We start from the raw sequence: 26,041 nt of genomic DNA on the forward strand, positions 1-26,041 counted from the left end.
GAAAACATCACAAAGAAGCAGAATAGGAAGTAAGATACTTCGACTGAGTTTGCGTGGAGCTAGACCGGGTGGATAACAACTACGATAGCGTCCCCGAAGAAGGGCTGACTGCTCCAAGGGTAGCTGCTACTGTCATTAACATTCAAATGGGCAGTTATCTAACTTGTTCGGTGTTAACAATCATAAATGATGAATATATTGAATATATAGAATATGTTGATTGCATTCTCAAAACCTTTATTGATATTTATTGCATTGACGAATGAGCTCATGACTTTTTTTTATTGCTTAGATTGGTGGACGAGCTCACAGGCCACCTGGTGTTAAGTGGTTACTGGAGCCCATAGACATTTACAACGCAAATGCGCCACCCACCTTGTCTCAGTATAGTTACAGCGGCTGCCCCACTCCTTAAGCCGAAATGCATTACTGCTTCACGGCAGAAATAGGCGGAGTGGTGGTACCTACCCGTGCGGACTCACATGAGGTCCTACCACCAGTTGGGTCCTACCTACCATCATGAACCGGCTCGTTAAGAGGTAACCAGAGCCAGATCAATAGTTATATCACAATGAGAATACCACCATCTGTCTCGAGGTCTAAGACTTTAATTGTATGGTATACCTACTGGTTCTCCCACTAGAACTCAAGAGTTTACGTTTTCATTTTTTTTGTCTTGATTGTTCGATGTCGGTTTTTCTGAGACAAACATAAAGTTTTTCTTAAAGTTTCGGCACAAAGCGTAGTCGACACCAGATCTTTTGTTACACATCATAACGTGATCTTTGACACCAACACCCGAAATGATGATCACGACCACTCTGTCAAGAGTGATACCGATAAAGAAGCATCAGTTAATTCGACAGTAAATAGAAATTAACAACACGCTTTTACTAGCTTTGTATGTATGTGTGGAATCTTTGAACTTAATTTTCACCGACTTCAAGAAGTAGGATTAACATGATGATGATGAATTAAGGACCAATGACAATACAATATTTTTTTAAAGTCGCTCTAATATCCTGACCAGTATCAACAGGTTAACAAAATATGAGATTATTTAGTTACTTCTTGATTGCTAATTAAGCGTGTTTTTAAGCTACATCCATATACTATCGAACAAGTTTATTTTAGGATATATAATTCACTAACGAGACTTCGCGAAACCACAACCTTTGACCTTACGAGGTAAATAGGCATAAAAGTTGAACCGCCGTGTACAGGTCGGTACTTAGCATCGATTTTAAATATACAGTATAATCATCATGCATGGAAAGTTATGTAGGCCGGGAAATAGAGATGACGATGGACGGCAGTGTCAGTATCAAGATCTTTATTTTATTTTCTAGGCTTACGTGTTATAATTATAAGGTCTTGGTTGGTCTTATGTAAGCGCATAGCGGAGCACATAGACAATAAAACATAAATGCCCCAAACTCATGAAACTCGAGGTCGAATTTGATGTATGCTTGGAAAGTCATTCATTATCATCAGCCCATAATTGAACACTGTTGGACAAAGGCCTCACACGACTTACGCCTATGGGCCCGGTCTTCGATTATTCTTATCAATTTGTTGCAGTCCATCTAGGTATTTGCTAATTTAAATTCAAAAATTCAAATTCAATACAATTGGTTTTATTAATTAATGTTTGGTCTCGGTCTCCCAGACTACACCAGCCCTACCACTGCGGTTGTCATGTACACAGGCTAACACAAACCGTAAACAAAACACCGATCGATATAACTCAGTACTACGTTCAAAACGGTTGATGTAACGTAAAGGGGAACACATATTTTAGAAACAATAAAACGAATCTGATTCCGCAAGCCGCTTAAGTCCGTTCGACAACAAAAAAAAAAGCGCGCTTTTTGACGTCTGATACGGCGGGAAATGACCCCGAGAACTTACGTCCAGAAACGCGAATGAAGAATTCAGTGAACGAGGACACCTCGAAATTCAAATTGTGGAACAACGTGGCGTCCTGCATGGAGAAATGGTTCGGTGATAAACGGCTCTGGTTATTTGGCAACAACCTGCCGCTGTTACCGAGAAGGTATGTCAATAGACAACGAAGAACTAAGTAACCTATTTGACTGATTGCGATGCTACATGCTATTAATTGTTAATACATTTTATTAGCGTGATATGTTTGTGAATAACCTTTCGGATGTGTCACAGATTAAAACGACATTAAATATTTGTTATATGTCATGTTCGTGTGGTAACGGAAACTTTGAAAGTTATTCTCACCGCCTTCAACAAACCCGATTAACTTAAATATTAATTTCAGAAAATTGAATGAGCGCGCATTAAAATTTAACGTACCTATTTGTTATCGTAGTAACGTTTTAATGGACAAACCACAACAATGATATTAGATATTGCAACATAAGCAAAACTGTGACGTAGTTAATACAGTTCAAAGCTCATAATTTTTATAATCACTTTAATTACTTGTGATAGAGCGAATTATCAGTACTTGTACGAGTATAGAGTGCATAGAGTACAAAATTATTTAAATTTAAAATTTATCATTTCAATAATTTTAATCTTAAAATTATAGTTCAAGATCCATGGAGCTCACATTGGGCAATTAAATTTAACCATCAATTCTAGTAGGCAACCTCCATTGCAAATAGTAAATGGGTGTAAGGGTCAGGAAGTTCTCGAGTGGCGATCGTGCGCATGAAAAGGCAGCGTGGATAGGCCTCCCACCAGGAAGACAGACTACTAGCTAAATGTCGCAGGAATCTGCTGGATGCGGGAAGCGCAGGGCCTGCCATTATCGCGAACCTTGGGGGAGGCCTATCTCCAGATGATGTCGATGATAATGATTATGATATTTTATACTTAATATATTCGTCTTCTAATATACCTACTCGTCCTTCATCACAAAAACCGTAAAAAGTATTCGAAACATCGGAAACAATAAAATGACAATAAAAAACGTGGGATTAAACCGTAAAAATAGTTTTAATTATATCTTAAATTATGTTAATAGTATTATTAGTTTTTAATTGAACAGAATATGCATTTCAGCTGGCGGCAGCATTTTGACTGCGCCTCTAGTATTACTGATGACCATGAGCGATGTTGACCGGTTACCACCAGACAGACTTATCTAGTTTGCCTTCGTACAAAAAAAAATGAAAGTTTGTGTGTGATTTTCTGACTTCCACGTGCTACTTGAAAAATTCCCTCGTCAGTAGTTGTTGCCGACAGACATACCTTTATTAAACTTTAATTAATAAAACATATTCTTAAATTTTAATGTAAAGAACGTTACGAGATTGGCCACTCTGGCCACTCAAGCATAGGTGAAAATGGTAGTTTTAAAATACTGTCATAGTATAGTACTCAAGTATCATACTTTCTACTTTGAAAAAGCGGTGAACATATTGCTTAGATGGGTGAACGAGCTCACGACCTACCTGGTGTTAAGTAATTACCGGAGCCCATACACATCTACAACGTAAATCCCGCCACCCTCCTTGGGACATGAGTTTTAAGGTCTCACTTTTAACAGTACAACAGCTGTCCCGCCCTACAAACTAAAACGCGTTACTGCTTCACGGCAGAAATAGGCAGGGTGGTGGTACCTACCTGTGCGGACTCACAAGGCGTCCTACCACCAGTAAAATTACACATCCGACCCAAGCGACGGGGCAACGCAAAGCTGTCTTTGCCCAAAAGACGTCTTATCGGATCCTCCGGACCGCTCTCTATACTTTTAGGCCTTCAAGCACCGGTCATCGAACTCGTCGGTTACGACGAAGAGTTCGACGTCCAAACTAAACCATAGACACAAACCACCGTGTTTCTCGCCGAATCTTCTCAGTGGATCTGGATTTCGATCTGAGGGTAGATTCAGCAAAGCACTATTTAAATTAGGGTCAGTGTTAGTTATCTACCGGAGTAGCTGGAATAGTCCGTTACCCCTACCAGCGATTAGGTAGGAACAAAAACCAACGATTCCCATTGACCATTATTTGACCATTGAAATCAAGTAGAAAGCCAGTTTTTTTTTTTATTGCCCTACAGGCAGACGACCGTATGGTCCACCTGATGGTGAGTGGTTACCGTCGCCCATGGACGTCAGCAATGCTAGAGGCAGAGCCAAGCAGCTGCCTACCGCTTAATACTCTCCACAAGCCTCGTTTGAAGGACATGTCATAGCGCTCGGGAAACGGTTGGAATTAAAAAGCCTCGACGATAACCTTTTTAGTGAATCGTCTATGCACTGACAGCCAAAAACATTCTTTAAGCCTCAAATGTACCAAAATTAATTTGCAACGAGGTGGCTTACTTAAGTTCAATCTGACCTTCTTTTTTTTTATTGCCCTTACTTATAGGCAGAAGCCCATGGACTTCAGCCATGCCAGGGGCAGAGCCAAGCCGCTGCCTACCGAAATATATTAGTTTTGCTAAATACAATTAGTGCGTACTATATTCTACTAAAAACAAATTTTATAATCTAAAATAGGTACGTCACCGGTTTGAAAACGCAGCTTACGAGAATCTAATATTTTATAATACAACAAAACCTGACCTACTTCAAATAGTTATTAGATTTTGAATGTTGAAATGCGACGCGAGACAAGGTTGTTTCTATGGTGCTTATTCTCAAGAATTGTTTGACCATGACCGAAGAATATTGTGTAATGCATAGTAAATACATACTTGCTACAATATGGTATAAGTATTACAAATGTCTTTTCCGTATCGGCATTTTTTTTTATTGCTTAGATGCGTGGACGAGCTCACAGCCCACCTGGTGTTAAGTGGTTACTAGAGCCCATAGATATCTACAACGTAGACGCGCCACCCACTTTCAGATACAAGTTCTAAAGTCTCAGTATAGTTACAACGGCTACCCCACCCTTCAAACCGAAACGCATTACTGCTTCACGGCAGAAATAGGCAGGGCGGTGGTACCTATCCGCGCGGACTCACAAGTGGTCCTACCACCAGTAATTACGCAAATTATAATTTTGCGGGTTTGATTTTTATTACACGATGTTATTCCTTCACCGTGGAAGTCAATCGTGAAAAGTTGAGCACGTATTTCATTAGAAAAATTGGTACCTGCCTGCGATATTCGAACATCGTTGCATCGCTTCAACACGAAAGCACCGGACGTCTTATCCTTTAGGCCACGACGACTTCACAAGCATGGGCAAGCGTTGATTTTTTGTCGACGCAATTATTCTTTTTTATGACACTTAATATGTTAACGTGCTGACGGCCTATCCGATGCTAAATGTTTGAGATTAAATTTGAGATCTGACGTATAAATCTATCAGATTATACAGAGAAACAACTTTTTCCGATGCATTCTTCTTACTGAAACGACAGAAGAACAAATGTGTCATTTTTTCGTTGGATCCTTTAGTTTGATCGTGTACTTTTGCATTTATAATAAATTTATGTATGATATGAAAAATCATTAAGTAAATATTTACAAGAATATAAGATCAAAATAGTGAAATCATGAAAGGAGATATAAATAAATATTTGGTGTCGCCTTGTGTTGTTACTGCATGGTATGTTGTGTTTTAATCTGTCCAAATTGTTATAATTCCTGATTTTTTTTTGTTTACATTCATAGACCAATCTAAGTTCACTGTTACTACATTATTTTACTTTAATAAAGTGGTAATGGCCTAAAGCAGGGGTTCCCAAACTTATTTTGTCTACTGCCCACTTTGAGAATAATTGATTTTTTAGCGCCCCCATTTTATCACCTACTTAAAGACCATTATAGCGAGAGCTCAGTCGGTATCTAAGAGTCCTTCTAGATAAAATTACAAATCGCCTCCCAGCTTCTACACAGCTCTCTCATTTTTTTTTTCTGGGTCTCTTACCGCCCCTCTTTAGGCCTCAGCGCACACAAGGGGGCGTTATCACCCACTTTGAGAAAGGCTGGCCTAAAGTATAAGACTCACGGTGCATTCGTCTCGAGTGATACGACTGTTGCGGATGTTAGAATCCCGCACGGTTGTACCAATTTTTCCAATGAAATATATATTTATCACATGTTCGGATGATAAAATAAAGTAGCAAAATTATAATTTGCATAATAACCGGTGGTAGGGCGTCTTGTGAGGATATATAGTTACCACCACATTGCCTGTTTCCGTCGCGAAGCAGTGATGCGTTTCAATTTAAGCAGCGGGGCAGCCGTTGTACTATCATACTTAAACTTAGAAATCAAGCCTTAAGGTGGGTGGCATTTACGTAGTTGATCTCTATGGGCTGCAGTAACCACTCACCAGATGGACTATGAGCTCGTTCACCCCGTCGTATAGACGGCTACGCTAGCAATTAAAATAAAAACTTTATCTGTTACTGTCACTGTGCAAATACCGTCACATGACTCGGGATGTTCTACTCGAAGTTTAAGTTCTATTCTATCTACAACAAAAGTCATACGGAAATGTGTAGCTGAGTGAACTCATCCCATGTAAAGAGCAAAAGAGATCTAGGGTGTTCTTATTGAAGATATAAAATATTTCTGTATCTTATAAAATATGTATTAACATGTTAATATTACCTATACGGTTCTTATATAATTATATAGAAAGGTGACAACCCTAAATAGTATTTACGTCGGTTTTCATAGACGTAGCTCATCTATCAATCTATAAAATTGTTTCTTAATAATGATATTAAATATAATGACCATAAAAACTTCAGATTAAAGTGTAAAAGTAGGTAGTATTAATAATACATCCCTATAACTAAGATGCTGTCCATTAACCCATAGGTCACGCGCCAGTAGCCGCGCAATGGAACGCTACGAGAAACTCGCCAAGCTAGGCGAGGGCTCCTACGGTCTGGTCTACAAGTGCCGTAACAGAGACACCGGCGAGATAGTCGCGGTGAAGAAGTTCGTTGAAAACGAAGACGATCCCCTCATCAGGAAGATCGCTTTGCGGGAGATACGGATGTTGAAGGTAGATAGATATTAATATGCTTTTATTAGGGTTCAGACGTATGTATGTTTGTAACGGAATATTTGAACATGATTTTGACCCCCTTCAAAACGTCGGATTAACTTGAAAATTGGTACTTATTAAGGATCGATGACAATCCAATATGACAAAAAAAAATTGAAAAAAAAATATTGAAAAAATTGAAATTCAACTAAGCAATAGAAAATGGGGACGGCGGGATGGATGTAATGTGCTCTGCGTAAACCCTGTCCCGCCGTCTCAATAGCTCCGACTGGGTTCCCGCCCGGTCCGCGGTAGGGCGCCGGCTGTGAGCGGCAGGAGTTTTTAGTGAGGTTCGACTCCCACATACCCCACCTGCCGTGCGGGTGGGGATCCGGTGATTTTCTCCTGTGGAAAAAAAAGCAATGGAAAATAAATAATAGTTTATTAAGTAAAAAAATTATTTTCTTTTGTTTTGGTCGGATTGTCCATAAAAGCGTATTTTGTTAGTTTTTTTAAACTATTATTTATTTTTAAACATTATCTTACAATCGTTTACAAGGTCAAAGTTGAAACCAGGACGATACACAACTAGTTTTTTTCGATTCGTTAGTTAATTCCTTTAGCATTTATATATTTGAACAATTTGGCAAAATAATTGATGTTCTTTTCTTAATTGGTGTTCGTTTTTCAATTATGTACGATAGATTACGTGCGATTTCAACAAATGTATAATGTTATATTCTTACATCTAAAATTTCGTCTACAGTAACAATTATCTAGAATTTAAGTTTTTTTTCTTTTTCTTTCTAAATAGAACTTGAAGCATCCGAACCTTGTTAATTTAATTGAAGTTTTTCGACGGAAACGCAAACTGCATTTGGTGTTTGAATACTGTGACCACACGGTGCTGCACGAATTGGAAAAATATCCAGCCGTAAGTACCTATCTATCTTGCGTTGAAACTTTTAATTTTAATTCTTTTATTAGTGTTTTTCTGCTCACTTACACCAGTACTTAATTCATTCTTTTTTTTTATTGCTTACACGGGGGGACGAGCTCACAGCGCACCTCGAGCTATGTGGCTACTGGAGCCCATAGACGTAAATGCGCCACTCACCTTGAGATATGAGTTCTAAGGTCTCAAGTATAGTTACAAAGGCTGCTCCACCCTTCAAACCGAAACGCATTACTGCTTCACGGCAGAAATAGGCAGGGTGGACTCACTAGAGGTCCTACCACCAGAAAGATATCAAATTCACGGGGTGCGTTTTGCGATGGGCTCATTAACGTTAGTAAAATCTTGACATAGTGACTTATTAGTAAAAATATGTTTAAAATGTAATTATTTTTTTAAGCCTTGACTGTAAAACTATTCAAATGTACCTACCTATATGTTTTTTTGTGGGATAGAGAATCATGTTTTTTTATTTCCACACGACCATTCAAGACTCATAAGACAGTATAAAACAAAAGAGTGTCTGGTTGATTGTATCGGTTTTTTTATCGGTGTAGGTGAGCTCACGGGGCTCAATCCGGAGTGTTGCTAACACTAGGCCTAGCAAGAGCAGTGCTTCACAAAATCTACCACTGGATCGGAAACGCGATCCACAGAGAAAATCCGGCCAGAAACTCAGTGGGCTGTGTCTATGGGTTAATTTACTCGTCGAGCCCTTCGTCGCAAGCGACGGGTTCGGCGAGCACGGGGCCCGGTGCTTGAGGTGCCTAAAAGCACCGTTAATGGATCGTGAGGATCCGTAATGACGTGTTTAGGGCGACATCGACTGTTTACCATTCGGTCCACAGGATCGGATATGTCTAATGCGACGAAAAAACTGAACTACAAATAAAAATCAGTACATCTTTGACGTAACAACGGATCCGTCCTTGAGTGTCACTGTTTTTACGTCACTGCGGATTATCATTAACCAAGATCGTAAAATTTTGTCAGACATTTGACAAAGTACACGAGTATATCGAGGGGTAAAAGGCTATTTCGTTTAAGAGACATTTTTGCAACTGTACAGAAGAGTTATTTAAAGATTAAAATCTATCTATCTATATATATAAAAATGAATTGCTGTTCGTTATTCTCGCTAAAACACGAGAACGGCTGGACCGATTTGGCTAATTTTGGTCTTGAATTATTTGTGGAAGTCCAGAGAAGGTTTAAAAGGTAGATAAATATGAAAGTGCTCGGAATTAAATAAAACTAACAGTTTTGTTTTTCCTTCGATGTGTCCTCCGTCCGTCTTTTATTTATCGATTGAGGCACTACGAAGTCTGCCGGGTCAGCTAGTTTGGAATAAATATCATAACAAAAAAAAACTTCTTCGGCTATTTGAATGGAGTAAGCTTAATTGAAGTTCAATTAGAGACATCGAACTGTTGATGCTAATGCCAAAAAAAACGCACCTTTAATTATAAGAAAAATGTCGCGTATTAAGGGAAATGTCGTTTAAACCTTTCACCCTTTTTTATATCAAGGAGTGATTACTGGTGGCCCAGAGGCCTTGTAGTTTCACCAGGACAGGTAACTTTTCACCCTCGATTTATGTACTTTAAGTATATACTAATGTTACGACTTGGGGCTATTATAACCGGCGTGCTTTGAATGTGGCTTAAAAAATATATAGGAAGACAAACTTGTGATGTGTTATAAATGACTGTGCTAGTCAATATTATATGTAGTATAGGGTTGTCGAAGCTATAGTTGTTTACGCTCCTTAAAAGGTACAGAGGGCCATACAAAGTAAATTTTATTGAACTATTTTATGAATTAAATCTTTTTATCTCAATTCTGAAACATATTTGGATACGTTCTGCGATGTTGTCTCCATATGTACGAGACGCGGTGCTCCTATTTTTGACAACCCTGTCATAGAACAACGGAATGGGTATTGATAGCATGTTTTCGGATATCCTTGACTTGAACATTTCAGATTATAATCGATTCTAATCGTATCACAAATATACATATGTATGTGCGGCCACCTTTACGATAAATGATAAAAAGCTTAGGTGACAGAAAGCATAAGATAAAAAGAAACACGAATTTCCAAAAAGTATTCTTTGTGCTTCTAATGTTATGATGATTCATCCGCGGACAGAATGGAAAGCAGTCGACGTCGCCCAAAACACGTCATCTCGGATCCACCCGATCCACTAACGGTGCTTTTAGGTAATTCAAGCACCGGTCACCGTTCTCGTCGAACCCGTCGCTTGCGACGAAGGGCTCGACGAGTAAATTAACTCTCAGACACAGCCCACTGAGTTTCTCGCCGGATCTTCTCAGTGGGTCGCGTTTCCGATCCGGTGGTAGATTCTGCGAAGCACGACTCTTGCTAGGGTTCGTGTTAGCAACATCGTCAGGTTTGAGCCCCGTGAGCTCACCTACTAAAGTTAGGGTTACGCTGATATAGCCTCTCAAGGCTCTCAGCTTAGGTAGGAAAAAAAAAAAAAAAAAAAAAAAAAAAAAAAAAAAAAAAAAAAAAAAAAAAAGATGATTCATCCGACCGATTTCGGCCATGGCGACCACTTTGACTCCTATCCGTCGATTTGGCGCTCGTGTGCTCGAAGATGGCTTATATAGCCTATCTTTGCGGCAAAACTCCTTGCGCATTGAGGGCACATAAGCACGCCGTTCTCATAATTATAGGTTATGCGAGGTGCGCAAGCTGATGGGTACATCCAACCATGCAAAGGTTCCTTTAAGGGCTCTAGATAGTAGGCACCTCTTAATGTTATATCGGTATTTTAAAATATACAATTCTTTATCTTTAGGTACATTTGTATGGATGCCTTATTTAGAATCTAGTCAATCTAATATGTGGGTGGACGAGTTCAGCCCTTAAACATCTACAACGTAAATGCCGCCAACCACCTTGAGATATGAGTTCTAAGGTCTCAGTATAATACAATGGTTGTCCGACCCTTCATACCGAAACGGATTACTGCTTCACGGCAGAAATAGGCAGGGTGGCCGTAACTACCCATGCGGACTCACAAGACGTCAGCCGTTGTAACTATACTTGAAGACCTTAGAACTTATATCTCAAGGTGGGTGGCGCATTTACGTTATAGATGTCTATGGGCTGTAGTAACTACTTAATACCAGGTGGGCTATGAGCTCGTCCAACCATCTAAGCAATAAATTTAAAAAAAACTGAAAATCATTCCTTTTTCGCCAGGGCTGTCCCGAACTACTTTCAAAGCAGATAATCTGGCAGACTTTGCAAGGGGTCGCGTACTGCCATCGGCATAATTGCATCCACCGTGACGTCAAACCTGAGAACATACTCCTCACGAGCGACGGAGTCGTCAAGCTCTGTGACTTTGGATTCGCAAGGATGATCAGTGCGTATAAAAATTTATTAAATTTCAATTACTTAAGGGTTAAACAGTGTTAACAATAATCTGAATGAATAGAGAAACAAAAGGCCTCGCTTCGTTTTGTTTGAAAATAGATAAAATGTTCATCTATACTTAATAATAATATAAAGCTGAAGAGTTTGTTTGTTTGAACGCGCTAATCTCAGGAACTACTGGTCCGAGATTTGAAAAATTCTTTCAGTGTTAGATAGCCTATTTATTGAGGAAGGCTATTATAGGCTGTATAAACATCACGGTAAGACCAATAGGTACAAGTGGAGCACCAATAAAGAATGTCTCAAAGTAGAGGTTTAAATAGCTTCGTTAACATTCTATAATTCAAAAATATTTTCACTTTCTACGTAAATGAAATGGGGGGTAAAATTTAGCGTTATGCCAAAGCAACTATTACACGCGGACGGAGTCGCGGGTAAAAGCTAGTTTATTGATACAACTCGAATGACAGTTATCGCGTGTATAGTACAATAATGGTTAATCAGAAAAATCCTATCTTGGTCAAAAATGCTGGTCCAAAGCTTCACTTTTATTCGATGCGTAACGTTTAAAACACGAACGAACCAATGGCGAATGCCCTCAGGCGTCGTACAAGGTCATTACCCCGTACGTCAAAAGGTTTTTAATACATTACGTGCCGTTCACTTTTTGGTTCGGATATTTACAGATTGTCGTTGGATTTTTTAATTAATATTACTACCCCCATTATTACATAGAGAAGCTTCCAGACTTTTACCGTTATGCTCGGAACTAGTAATTCAGACGAAACACGGATGAAGGTGCCTGAAATCGAGACCACGTTATTATGAACCCACTCCATTTTCCTAATTTCCATCCTGAATTTTCACAACTACCGTCCTTCAGGTGGCAGCTGTTCGTCGGAATATTCAGTTCACACCATGATTCCGTTCGGGGTGGACGTCAGAAGGAGAGCTAGTAACTATTTAATTTACGTTCTACTAATTTTGATATGTAGCTTCCGAAGTATTAAGCCATCTGTTAGTATTCGTTTTTGTGTACGAGATTGGTTGTTTTATGATGTTGCACTACTGTTGACTGAAATTTTTTTATGTGCTCTGCTTTGAAGAATAAGATTGTCGATAATACAATCCAATTGAATTTTTAAGCTACAGTTCTACTGTAATATCTTAAAATATATTTTTAAGTTACAGTTCAAGCTATACTGTATTAAAAACGTAGAGCAGCGAAGCAGTACAGTGGATAAATAAATTTAATAGAAAATTCATGTAAAAACTTTCGAAGTTAGGGTAATAATAATTAATAAGGATAAATCGCATAAGGTCATAGGGCCTCAAAGTAAGACTCCCTGTACTAAGGGAATCTGAGACCTACTTAAATACGAATAAATACTTTAAAAATATTAAACACCCAGACAAAGAGCAAGCAAACTTGTTTGTTACATGTATTTTTTTTCGTCGTGGGTATTGAACTCACGACCCTCGCTAACTACATCGCCGAGTCAATCAAACTATGGCACGCTTTTTTCCCCTACCTTTGCGCTGGTAGACTGAGAAGCTTGCCCGGCTACCCCCGGACGGGTAGGTGAGCTCACGGGCTCAACCTGAGAGAATTTGCTAACACTAGTCCTAGCAAGAGCAGTGGGCTATATGGCATGCGTTTCTATTTATTCCCCTAAAAAATTTGATACCTATTATACAGTCGATTTGTGAACACAATATACTAAAAACATTGTGACATTTAACATTCAGCGTTCGAAAGTCCGAATTGTCTCTTGCATAATCGTTGTCTGAAAATAATAAGTCAATAGTACAAGTACATACCTTAACCTATACAAATAAATAAAACTGAAGTGTCTGTTTGTAATATTAAAATATCCGTTTTTTACTACATGTATATTAATGTATATACAGTATATATATGTACGAAAATAACATTTTTAACAATTTTTGTCTATCTGTCTGTCTGTTTGTTCCGACTAATCTCTGGAACGGCTGGACCAATTTTGACGGGACTTTCACTGACAGATAGCTGATGTAATAAGGAATAACTTAGTCTACTTTTATTTTGTTAAAATCCACGCGTACGAAGTCGCGAGCACATCTAGTTCTAAATATATTTCAAGGAAGCAAAGAGAGTGACTCCGAGCGCGAAAAATAGGCCTGTAATTTACTAGGACCACAACCGCTCGACAACGGGGTTATTAATTTATACATGCAATCAAAATTTTAGAAAACGGGTTTGCTTAATTTATTTTTAGCTTTTTTAGTTTTAGTTCGCGTTTGAGTCAATTTTTTGTTGTTAATTGCCCGATTGATACGTACCTAGCGTACGCCACAACGACTAAGCTTTTTGGAGCTGGATGTAAAAAAAAAACGGTTTTATTCAATATCTCTATAAGAGTGCACGTTCGAAATAAGTTGCTAGTCATCAAATCACGTGTATCAATGACCTTGGCACGCTTTGACATGCGTTCAGATGAAGCATGTCAAAATCGATTGGCGAAATCATTCTGTATGTAAATAGACCTAACATTTTATTTTGTTGCAATGAATAAATAATATGCACTTGTGCAATTGCAACGTCAGTTCTTTGCCTGTTTGTCTAGTGTACACACAGAAACGCACTGATATGATTATTAACAATGTTTAATTAAAACGACAAAAAACAAACAAACTGAAATGCTTAATTCTGCGGGTATTTCTTAATGAACCAAGCGGAATGTGAAAAGTAATTAAGTATAAGCTCCGATATGTTTTGAAAATAACTAACTAAATTCCGTTGATCGATACGCTGTGGTTACATACTCTACAATCTACATAGACTATAATAATATAGTCGTCGTGGCTTAAAAGACAAGAAGTCCGGGGCACTCGCATCAAGCGATGCGTTAATGTCGGCTTGCAAATCCCGCAAAAGGGTACATTTTCTTTTCTAAAACGTACCTACCACGTTTATATTCACGAACGATTTTCACGAAGAAGGAATAACGTTGTGTAGTAGAGTAAAATGAAAACAACGTAATTACTGTACTGCGAGCTGAGTTATCATGGGTATATATTTATGGGTATTATGAGATGAGATGAGATGAGATGACCAACAAATGCCGAAGATTTTTTTATTAGCACTGATTTATTTATTTATTTATTTATTTATTTATTTATTCATTCAATCTACTTACAAATTAACAGTATAAACCAAAACATTTGTTGGGCATTAATAATTAGCTTAAGTAATTCCTAACAACAACAATAAATCGCTGCAAACCATCATGGAATATATCCATTTCCGGAGCATAGGCTAGCAAGCCATTGAGTAGCGAGACAGCACGATGCGTCGGGGAGTTAGCGGTGTGCTGCGTACGCGCGTGCGTGGTACTAAGAAGCTGCCGCTGGCGACGCACCCCTCCACACATACATCCGCGCATGTAGCCATCAGGCGTATATAGCGACACTGATTCCAGTGCAGTGGAGTTATCAATTTTATTATGCAATAGCTAATAATAATGCACAATAAGAGTCATCTTCCGTCTCAGCTCAAGAGTATCTAATCCGACCATACCAGTCACATAAAGTGATGGATACAAGAACGGATAGTATCCATACATTTTCTTGAATAGGAACCTGCAAAATTCTGATGCAAGGGGTTTGCCATTAAACTTCTATATGTAGTATTTTTTATGAGCATTCTTATATTCTCTCAATTTACAATCGATATTAATAATAGCTTATTAGTTGGTGACTCAAAAACAATCTTGCACAGATAGGCCAGTGCATTAGTACCTATCCAATCCTACTACCTATCCTGTTTTAAAAAGAGTAGGGGCGTTGGGTTTTGAATATTGAGATCAATTAAAATAGGGTTTTAGTCTGGTTGAATCAATGTGTTATTACGGGAAGCGAATGTCAGTTTTAGGATCCGCTCCTTTGACCCTGAAATGCGTGCGTGCCCATTTATTTTTTTAAATAAAAAAATTGAATTTTTTAATGTAATAATAATAAACTTAAATCAAATTGAAATCTAAATGCTCGTTGTATTTGAAGATAAGATTTTTGTTAACGGAAAAACTATATAAGACCTTGGCTTAATCCCGAGAATCTTTGAGAGACTCCAATAGAAGAGTTTGAACGGAACTAACAAAGCCTTGGTCTATAAATAGCCGAAGGCGCGCCATCGCTATTCGCAGCGCGTACCCACGTAGCTGCGGCGCCATCAATCAAAGTCTTGGAAATACGTAAATTAGATGCTGACGATGCATGATACGGTTTTATCTGTATACTAGTATCGCTTGTGCGCTTTTAGGCTAAATGGGCAGATCTTTGGCCTGCCCAGTGTTGAATACGACCATCATCTTTAGGTCTAAGGTATTGATTAATTAGTTAATGACTTTACCATCCTTAAAACCGGGACGCTTAACTGCTTCACAGCCGAAAAGCGAAACCAACCCAACTTGACAAGCTAATATGAGAAACGGTTTGGAAGTAGTAAGTTGTGTAAGAGTTAAATGATTGAAAACTTAATGTAGCTAATAGATTTCTTTCCGCTAAACATGCCCAGGTCCAGGCGAGAGTTACACGGACTACGTTGCGACGCGTTGGTATCGAGCCCCTGAACTGTTGGTCGGAGACACCATGTACAGCACGCCGGTCGACGTGTGGGCCATAGGTAGGGATTGAGCCGCCAAACGTAAAGCTATAGATCGGGTAGTCACCCGCCAAACTCAAATCCTTTTTGAACTGAACTCGCAGACGCGAAAGATCACACTGGTGATGTGAAGTGAGTTTGTTTTTCAAACGACTTTGATTATCATAATTCAACTGTACTCCTTTACTGAAATATTCAGTTTAGTTTTCATTATATTATTAGTATATTTCGAATTTATGTTTTGTGCGATTGATTACTAGCAAGAATTTCGGTGATGCTTGATGCATTTATCCTACTAAGCTTGTACATAATAATGTGTAGGTTTTGATTATGGTTTTTTCTTTATTTATTTTTATTGCTTAGATGGGTGGACGAGCTCACGGCCCACCTGGTGATAAGTTGTTACCGGAGCCCATAGACATCTACAATGTAAATGCCGCCGCCCAACTTGAGATATGAGTTCTAAGGTTTCAGTATAGTTACAACGGCTGCCCCACCCTTCAAACCGAAACGCATTACTGCTTCACGGCAGAAATAAGTAGGGTAGTGATACCTACCCGTATGGACTCACAAGATATCCTACCACCAGTAAATGCACAAACCATAACTTTGCGGGTTGATTTTTATTACATGATGCTATTCCTTCACCGTGGAAGTCAATCGTGAACATTTGATAAGTACCTATGTATTTCATTGGAAAAATTGGTACCTGCCGGCGGGATTCTAACACTGATGCATCGTAACATACGAATGTACCGGACGTCTTATCCTTTAGGCCACGACGACCTCTTCACTCTTTGGACTAAAATACTTGAGCAAAGATAGATAGAACCAAGTATAATCTGAAATGGAAAAATGATTAATATAGGACCGCATATATCTAATTACCTCCCATTACCTGTAGCGTAAGGATTTGTGAGCTCCTCCAGTTTTGACTTATCTATATAGACAATGTGATCTGTGACTTACCATTCATTGTAGCATCAGGACCATATAGGTACGTGTTATGTGCTTTTGATCTCGTGAAGCAATTCCTCAGGCTGTGTGTTCGCGGAGCTCCTGACAAGCGAGGCTCTGTGGCCGGGCAAGAGCGACTTGGACCAGTTGTACCTCATCAGGAAGACGTTGGGGGATCTACTCCCGCGGCACATGACCATCTTCTCGCAGAACACTTTCTTTCAGGTGAGTAGATCTTCGGACTGAACTTTTATTTATTTATTTTTATTGTATGGATGGACGAGCTCACATCCCGCCTGGTGCTAAGTGGTTACCGAAGCCTATAGACATTTACAATGTAGATGCCGTCACCCACCTTGAGATGGGGTACTAAGGTCTCAATATAATATAATAGTTACAACGTATAACTGCTTCACGGCAGAAATAGGCAGGGTACCCACCCTTGCAGACTCACAAGAGGCCCCCAGTAAAAGTACTACATATCATTTTGTCATTAAAAGCCCCACTCTTGATGAAGCCATCGATCAAATTTGCTTCACTGGTAAAAAGGGTGTATTGGGAGCTGTTTGGTAAGAGTCCTTCCTATTTCTGTCGTGAAGCAGTCATGCGTTTTTGCTTGGAATTCGTGACAGCCGTTGTACCATACAATTGACAGTTCGACTACAATTATCGCGGTATTCACGCCTCTCCTCATGTGTTTTTTTTTATTTCTTAGATGGGTGGACGATCTCACAGTCCACCTGGTGTTAAGTGGTTACTGGAGCCCATAGACATCTACAACGTAAATGCGCCACCCAAATTGAGATTTGAGTTCCAAGGTCTCAAATATAGTTACACCGGCGGACCGTGAGCTCGTTCACAGATCATATTCTAATTGGTTTTAGGGTATGGCGCTACCGGAGCCGATGACTCTAGAACCACTCGAAAAGAAGATTCCGCCGCGTTATGCCAACAACGAACTCATTCTAGATTTTTTGAAGGTTTGTGATCCAATTGTCAATACGTTTAATTAGCTTACCATATATAACTTTAACAATCTTCCAACCCGGCTGGTCACCGTGGAAGATTACGACCAAAAGCCTCCAAAGTTACAAAACTCAAACCCAACCTTAAAAACTTGGACAAAATCTGATAAAGCATAGTCACTAATACAAAAAAAAAAATAGATATATAAATAAATAAATATATATACTATCTGTCATCATACATGACGATATCGTGGGACTTTCGGAAGTTAAATGACAGGGTAACAAATAGAAGAACACAACGCTTTTATATTTTGCTACATTGGAACTTCACCCGGAAAAATCTGGAGCAGGATTCTTAATACACAAGTCTTTGGAGGAGGCCTTTACCGAAACCGGGATTTCTTGTTAATTTATATTTATTTTAATACACGTACTTATATTACTAACATAATTTAAGCTAACTTGCTAACAAAAATCATATTAGTTGTTTAATGTAATATTATAATCCACCTAAGATTGTAAAACAAGAAATAAAAATAGGCTTATTATTTATTATTATATAACTTTAACATACAGCGCGAACAGGAGTCGTTCCTGGGAACTAAGGGAACTAACTTGATGTGAATGAAGAGAACAGATTAAATGATTCTTGTAACTCCTAACCGACTTTGTCGTCGTTTCCTAAATGGGTTATTGAGTATGGTCATTGATCAAGTCATGACATTGATATAGCCAATACGTTTTGATTTGTATACGTAACATCATACGTGAAGTTCGGAGTGGCTTAGCTTTGGAGTTAATGTGCCTTATAGATACAACCCACTGAGTTTCTCGCCGGATCTTCTCAGTCGGAAGTCGTCGTGGCCTAAAGGATAAGACGTCCGGTGCATTCGTATGTAGCGATGCAACTGTGTTCGAATCCCGCAGGCGGGTACCAATTTGTCTAATGAAATACGTACTTAGCAAATGTTCACAATTGACTTCCACAGTGAAGGAATAACATCATGTAAAAAAATCCAAACCCGCAAAATTATAATTTGCGTAATTACTGGTAGGTACGGGTAGGTACCTCCACCCTGCCTATTTCTGCCGTGAAGCAGTAATGCGTTTCGGTTTGAAGGGTGAGGCAGCCGTTGTAACTATACTGAGACCTTAGAACTTGTATCTCAAGGTGCAATGTTCTGTTTCTTCAGAAATGCCTGGACAAGGATCCCATGATGAGGTGGACTTGCGAGCAGCTGTTGCGGCATCCGATCTTTGAGAACTTCCTGTTCACGGTGCCTCACTCCGATCACGAAGAATACGAAAGGGCCAGAAGAGCTCAGGTAAGCTGTGTGATGTGTTTCCTGGTATGTGTGTGTGTGTGTAGAAGATTGCACAAAGCGGGAATGAGTTGCTCGCTCCGGGCATTTCAATATTGCAATAATTGCTACGTTATAATATTCATTGTAAAAATGAATATTAAAAAATAAATAAAAAAAGACATGCCTGCTGAGTTTCTCGCCAGTTCTTCTCAAGACGGAGGCGAATTTGTGAATTGGCGGTAGTTCTTTTTGACGATCAACAAGTAGATATGTACTTTCATTTATGTTGAATAAAAAAAAATTGGTTTGATTTGATTTGTGTTGTGGCCGTCCATTTCGGGTACTCAGATACGCAGACACCATAATCATGAGAATGACGACTTCGATCTTGGAATAACAGATCGAAGGCTTTTTCACTGGAGTAGTTATTGGCTGTGTGATATACTTACTATCTTGTTGTGAATGCGATCATAGCTCTTATAATAATCTAATCTGTTAACGTGTTATGAGCTTCTTCGGACACATCATGCGGTCTCCCAGACATGAATTAGAGAAGCTCATAATTACGGGTCGCACAGGGGGCAAGCGCGCCGTGGACAGAACATCAGCCAGATGGTCAAATCTAGTAAGAGAAGCACTTGGTGGTAGTCTGTACCATGCGGTCCGTGCCACCCATGATCGAGCACATTGGAGGAACGTCACATGTGGCCGTGATCCTCAGCAGTGAGGGAACGTTATAGAAGAAGATCTAATCTTAACTCTTGCGTTTACCAGCTTCAAAAACATAATTCGTACTATCTACGTTCCTTAGATATAGAATACTAATCGGATAGGACTCTTGGTACATATCATCCAGTGAATGATGACCCTTTGAATATGGGACTAAACATAACATTGAGATACTGGTGGGTAGGACAGCTTGTGAGTCCGCGCGGGTAGTTACCACCAGCCTGCCTATTTCTGCCGTCACGCAGTAATGCGTTTCGGTTTAAAGGGTGGGGCAACCGTTATAACTATACTTGAGACCTGAGAACTTATCTCTCAAGGTGGACGTCGCATTTACGTTGTTTAAGTCTATGAGCTCCAGTAACCGCTTAACACCAGGTGGGCTGTGAGCTCGTCCACCAATCTAAGCAATAAAAAAAATACTCACCTAATGTTTTAACAAGCAGCGGCATTATTGTTATGATATCTAGGGTCTGTGATTACGGTAGCCACGTAGCATCGCGTAGGCCGTGAGATCTTTCACACTTTTAATGCAAAAAAATAATGTAATTTTCGAATAGTTTACTCTGTGTGCTTAGTGCGAGTTTTTTAACGTTGTCGATAGCGTAAAAGTTAACTCAAATTTGTATGCAATTGGAACAGCGCCCCTAGCGGCAAACGTAGGCAAACGATCCCATTCCATACAAATATGAGCTAACTTTTACGCTATCGAGAACGTTAAAAAACTCGCACTAAGCACACTGAACGTGTCTGTGAACACAATAACAACTTTCCAATAAATAGATAAATAGATAGATTTCAATAGAACTAGGAAAATATCAATAAACGTTTATCAATTATATGAACAGCACGAATTCAAATCGGCCCAAGGAGTTAATCAAGTGGAAGATACTCCGACGTATCGGTCGAGTTCCTCCATTGGAACCGCGAAGAAAAAATCGAAAACTAAATGATAAATCGGTTAGACATTAAAATGGTGCGGTATATCTATAGATACTACTCTTCTATATACTATACTATTATATATCTATAGTTTTTGTACGCATTTATGTTCCCTATAACCTGGGAACAGAGTGACGTCATTTTTTTTGGAATTAAGTTGAGTGGCTACTAGAATGGAGTGAAGTTGAGGATCTCCATTTTAAATAATGATTCTGGTACACTTCAACACGGAACCGTAGGACCGTAAATGAAAGACGAATATACTGTACCAATTTTTTAACGTTAACAGCTGGTCCCGTGTTAAGTTCGTAAAGAACTTGTGTTACGGGTACCAGATAACGGAAATAAATGTAAGATTTTTATTATACACATACATATATTTAATAAGCATCCATAACCCTGGAAAAGACATTTTATATTTTATCATACAAATATCTTCCCTTGGCGGGATTCGAACCCGCGAACCCCTTGTGTAGTGACCATGTCACTTACCACTACACTAGACGGCCGTTAAACATTATGGTGACGTGAGTGGTTACCGTCGCTCATTACGTCGGGAATGCGATGGGCCCAGCCAAGCCGCTGCTGCAGGCCCTACCGAGGGTCGTTACAATAACAAGGGTCTTGCGCAGGTGCAGTCATCCCCGCTCCTGCCGCAGCTGATCGTCAACGAGAGGACTCAGCCTAAAGGCAAAAAGTCGGATCTGGATTCCCGGAGTCATCTGCCCACCATATGACTAGCGCCGCCAGCGCGACACCGGAAGTTGTCGTGATTCTATTAAAGCTATTGAATCGTCAAACAGTGTTTAATTCATTTTTGTGTGGATAGAGAATGACAGAGAATATATGTTACAATAGATGGGCTGAGTCGGTCGGCTCATTTCCTTAGCTATGTAAAGAACAGCTGTAGCGTAAGCGAATTGTGGCGATAGCCATCATAGAACACAAGATATTTGACAGATGCTTGAATCTCGCTTACAGCGTTTTCAAGACAAGCTTGCATATACACATTTTTATTTTTTATTTTTTTCCTACCTATTCTGGTAGCCTCGAGGGGTTATTCTAGATTCGTAGAGCTTGCAGGTGAGCTCACGGGGCTCAAACCTGACGACGTTGCTAACACGAACCCTAGCAAGAGTCGTGCTTCGCAGAATCTACCAACGGATCGGAAACGCGACCCACTGAGAAGATCCGGCGAGAAACTCAGTGCGCTGTGTCTGAGGGTTATTTTACTCGTCGAGCCCTTCGTCGCAAGCGACGGGTTCGACGAGAGCGATGACCGGTGCTTGAGGTACCTAAAAGCACCGTTAGTGGATCCGGAGGATCCGAAATGACGTGTTTTGGGCGACGTCGACTGCTTTCCATTCGGTCCGCAGGATCGGGAATGTATATTTAAACAAGTTTAGAACAACATTCGGACCGTCGGTCTACCGAACAATATCACCTGCTCAGTGAAGACCTTCACTTTGTTGTTAAATCCCCCCAAAGAATAAAATTGGACACAGTTCAAACGATCGAGCGATGTTTTTATTGCCTATCTAACTGTCAGTGCCCACGGGGGACTTCTGGCTATACCATGACAGGTGGGTGAGGATTTTTAACATCTGCCCTAGCAAGTGCAATGTTTCGCTGAATTCGAATCGGCGATACACTCTGGTTATGTTGGATGTCGTCGTGTTCGCTCTTCTGTGCTTCTAGAACTTAACAGCACAACACAGTGACGAAACAGCATGAATAAATTACTTCGGCAATAATTTTTTTTACCGTGTGGTCCGTGGCCATAGCTGTTTATGGGTGCTCAGACAAGATGCGAATGCATACATATAATTAACATATAATTTATTTTACTGTATATATTACTATATATGTATATAGACGTTCGATGTATTCAGCTATGTTACGATGCCTTTTTTGGTCATGAAAGTTATTTTATATAAACAAAAATATTGTTTTTGTAGACAATTTATCAAAACTACAAACTTTATAACACATCTAAACATGATTTGTACATATTTTGTAACATTTATAACATATAAATTTATATAAACGTACATATAGTATATATGAATCCGGAATTTATTTTCTATGGACAACAATTAATGTAAATTATTTCCTGTGTATTTATTTTGACCTGAATTGAAAAATATTTTGATTTGGAGCTTTCAATCTCTTTTTATCCATATAAAATTTTAATTCTACAGAATTTCATGGGAATAGTAAGAGTCAAATTCAAAATTATCAGCTATATAGAAATTATTCTTAGAATGGAACACAACACAAATAAATCATATTACCATAGTACGAGTAGATTTATAAAATATTCTCACATTTATCTCATAAGATTATAATTTATTTGATGATTTTATATGGTAGGCAGCGGCTTGGCTCTGCCCCTGGCATTGATGACGTTCATGAGCGACGGTGACCACTTACCATCAGGTGGGCCGTCTGCCTACGATGACAATAAAAAAAACAAAAATAAAAGATTATGCAACTGTTACAAAAGATTATCATTATAGTTTCAAAGTTTTAATTTTATTTCAAGATTCAAGTATTAGGTAAGTAATATTGTAAGTAATCATATTTAAATATCAATAAAATTGTATTATTTTGTAAAACATTAATAATTCTTAATCTTCATAAAAAAGAAAGTTACTTCTACCTTTAATTTAATACTTTTAATGATTAGAAATTGTAAAATTAAAATGAACTAGTATTTAATTAATTAAATTAGTGTAAAATTTTAAATTACATGTGAAAATAAATAAAACTTTATTTTATTTTTTACATTGTTTTATTAACAAATTTTCCACCATGTAACACAATCATAACTTACTCTAATTCTATGTTAGCATAATATAATTTTATATGACAAGGTAATCATGAATCTATATACATTTACAGCTGTTTTTTTATTCTTCTCATTTATATTTCAGAATCCAAGTTCTTGCAACCACTGGAAAAGATGTATTTTTTAAATCAACAGATGAAAAAATTAAAAGCAAATGCTATTACAATAATTATTCTCTAGATATGTCGGCAACTCAAAACCCATCCGATTTTTATTCCCTTTCTCTAGAATAGTGGTTGTCACACTTTTTTGCTCAAGGGCCACATAAGACAATGTATATTGTCACACATTTTTGGACTGCTTAGTTGACCACCATTATTATTATTAATAATATTATTATATTCAGATGAATGAATTTAATATTTGACAATTAAAATTACACCAATCACTAACGTCCATTTTCTTGTTGGAATAAATGAAAGTGACAGACACCTTAGCTTTAGTGTGTTTTTATTGGGAATTGAGCCCATTATCTACTAAAATTGTTTGTTCTGCCGCGGGCCGCAGGAATACTGGCCACAGTTTGGCGACCACGGCTCTAGAATTCCTATTCCTATTCCGGCTTCACCGGGCTATAGCTGCCTAGAGACATTTTAAATTTGAGGCCACCACGACAAAAGAGTTATCTTGTCGCGTCGCTTTTTCAAAGAAACCTCCTGGTGTGAACTGGAAAATCGGAGCTTTAACGTAAATTCATTTTAAATTTCATTTTAACGATTTCAAATTTTAAAGAGAGGTTTAAAAGATTTTTACTGCAGTTGTTTTTAGCATTGCAGAAATCTATGGAGAATAGTGATCACTAAGTTAATTCGCAAATTCGTTTACCTTATAATAGCCTTACCTTATAGCATTAAACAGAATTAGGAAAAACAATTTTTAGTAAGTTTCAATTTTTATTATTCTGCTTCTATATTTATTTATATTATTCTAATTGTTACATCTGTAGATATAAAGGGTAAATATACTGCTAGTTGTCAAATAAATTACCTTAGGAAGCCTACTGCGATCTTTGTCTGGCACCAGACTATCAACGCTCTGCAGCTTATACCAACCATAATGAAGACCACCTAATGCTGGTACCATTATAAGAAGAACTGCATTTTTAGTAGTGAACTGTTTTAAATTCATTTTCGAATATAATTTTTATCGACGCGTTACAAATTGTCACTATTAAAAACCCGTATTAAACTGTTTGTTTTTAATATTTTTTTATTTGAGGTTAGTTGTCTTTTCGAATTATTGTTGACAGCTTGACAGCTTGAAAATAACAGCTTTATTTTAACCTAGTAACGAAACCTTTAAGCCAAATCTAATATTTTATCCTTTTTCTGTTTTAATATGAAAAATCGATTTGAGATGAAATTAATTAATTTGAAACTTTAATCAATTGAGATGAAATCAAAAGAACCGAGATTAGATAGGATGAAATAAAGTTTCTTTGTCGCTCTTGACTGAGTGGTCGCGGTCATCAGTTCACAACACTCCATGGCTAGCTTCACAACACCACGCAGCCACTTTTCACTTAAATGGTGGCTATTTACTGAGCCCCTTTCAATGGACTTTTTGGAAGAACCCGTATACTACGTACTGCGGTTTTTTGTTTCAAATTTTCACATTAGTGAATTTTCATTGACACTAAACAGTTAATAAACTACCGTCCTTACAAGATTACATGAAGATATATTATATAAAAAAAAACTAAAACAATTCACACAACTTCGATCCTCGCGTTCCCACTAAACGATCCCACAGCTCGAGTTTTGATCATTTTTGCTAGTTTGACTTGTCCAAGAATCATTTTTTTTTGTTACAAAAGTGGATTAATCACTAAACTGTTTCATTTATTCAGTGTCAGTAATTTGAAAGACCTTTTTAGTTAGTTAAATTCCTCCATAATACAACATGCAAAGACAACTGAAAAAAAAAAGTTTTTGTTGCAGATCTATTTTTTTGTTATAGATTGAAATTTTCGTCATATTGTGATTATGTCGTGATTGAATAGCTATAGTGCTTGCGTACTAGTTTTTTGTCTAAAAATGGTAATCGGAAATAGTCAATAGAACAATAAACGAGATTTTTAAAAAAACGTCAAACTTGATCAATTGGTCGTCGATTGTTTAGTTTTCGATGCGATTGACTTTTTTGGCAAATAATGAATTCCTACTTTTGGTTCTCCATCAACAGAAAATTGTTATCATTAGTATTTTGAATTAACAGGTAGTGGGCTCATTTTTTAATTGTTGCTAGTGAGTTAACAAGCTTTTCAATTTCACTGTGAAGACACGACTAGCTTTTTGTAGGCAAGTAAACAAGTAATAAGTACATTTCAAGTTAGAAAACTTGCAT

General features: G+C 38.2%; 2 protein-coding genes across 3 annotated transcripts; one reads left to right on the top strand and one right to left on the bottom strand.

The window, feature by feature from the left end:
- The first annotated feature begins 1,735 nt into the window (after positions 1–1,735).
- Positions 1,736–23,629, top strand: LOC114251195 (cyclin-dependent kinase-like 4). 2 transcript variants are annotated; one of them, XM_089738702.1, is made up of 9 exons: positions 1,736–2,056; positions 6,770–6,959; positions 7,756–7,875; positions 11,129–11,294; positions 15,855–15,968; positions 16,987–17,129; positions 17,789–17,884; positions 19,066–19,197; positions 21,477–23,629. In XM_089738702.1, the coding sequence occupies exons 1-9, from the start codon at positions 1,926–1,928 to the stop codon at positions 21,579–21,581; spliced, it is 1,197 nt and encodes a 398-aa protein (XP_089594828.1). In that variant the 5' UTR covers positions 1,736–1,925; the 3' UTR covers positions 21,582–23,629. The 2 variants fall into 2 exon arrangements, with proteins under 2 accessions (XP_089594828.1, XP_028041186.2); XM_028185385.2 differs by having other exon boundaries at positions 1,737–2,056; positions 15,861–15,968.
- Positions 23,616–25,610, bottom strand: LOC114251187 (uncharacterized). Its single transcript, XM_028185372.2, has 2 exons — positions 24,683–25,610; positions 23,616–23,800 (listed from the first exon to the last, which is right to left on the bottom strand). The coding sequence occupies exons 1-2, from the start codon at positions 24,821–24,823 to the stop codon at positions 23,777–23,779; spliced, it is 165 nt and encodes a 54-aa protein (XP_028041173.2). The 5' UTR covers positions 24,824–25,610; the 3' UTR covers positions 23,616–23,776.
- Between the last annotated feature and the right edge of the window lie 431 nt (positions 25,611–26,041).

This window comes from Bombyx mandarina, chromosome 25, assembly GCF_030267445.1.
Source record: "Bombyx mandarina strain Sakado chromosome 25, ASM3026744v2".
NCBI classification, from domain to species: domain Eukaryota; kingdom Metazoa; phylum Arthropoda; class Insecta; order Lepidoptera; family Bombycidae; genus Bombyx; species Bombyx mandarina.

Bases quoted from the DNA above. Each gene is read 5' to 3' on its own strand.
- LOC114251195 (XM_089738702.1), top strand. From the start codon at position 1,926: ATGAAGAATTCAGTGAACGAGGACACCTCGAAATTCAAATTGTGGAAC. The intron at 2,057-6,769 runs GTATGTCAATAG...ATTAACCCATAG, and splicing joins CTGCCGCTGTTACCGAGAAG to GTCACGCGCCAGTAGCCGCG. The intron at 17,130-17,788 runs GTGAGTAGATCT...AATTGGTTTTAG, and splicing joins CGCAGAACACTTTCTTTCAG to GGTATGGCGCTACCGGAGCC.
- LOC114251187 (XM_028185372.2), bottom strand. From the start codon at position 24,823: ATGAATTTAAAACAGTTCACTACTAAAAATGCAGTTCTTCTTATAATG. The intron at 23,801-24,682 runs GTAATTTATTTG...CATCTTTTCCAG, and splicing joins ATCGCAGTAGGCTTCCTAAG to TGGTTGCAAGAACTTGGATT.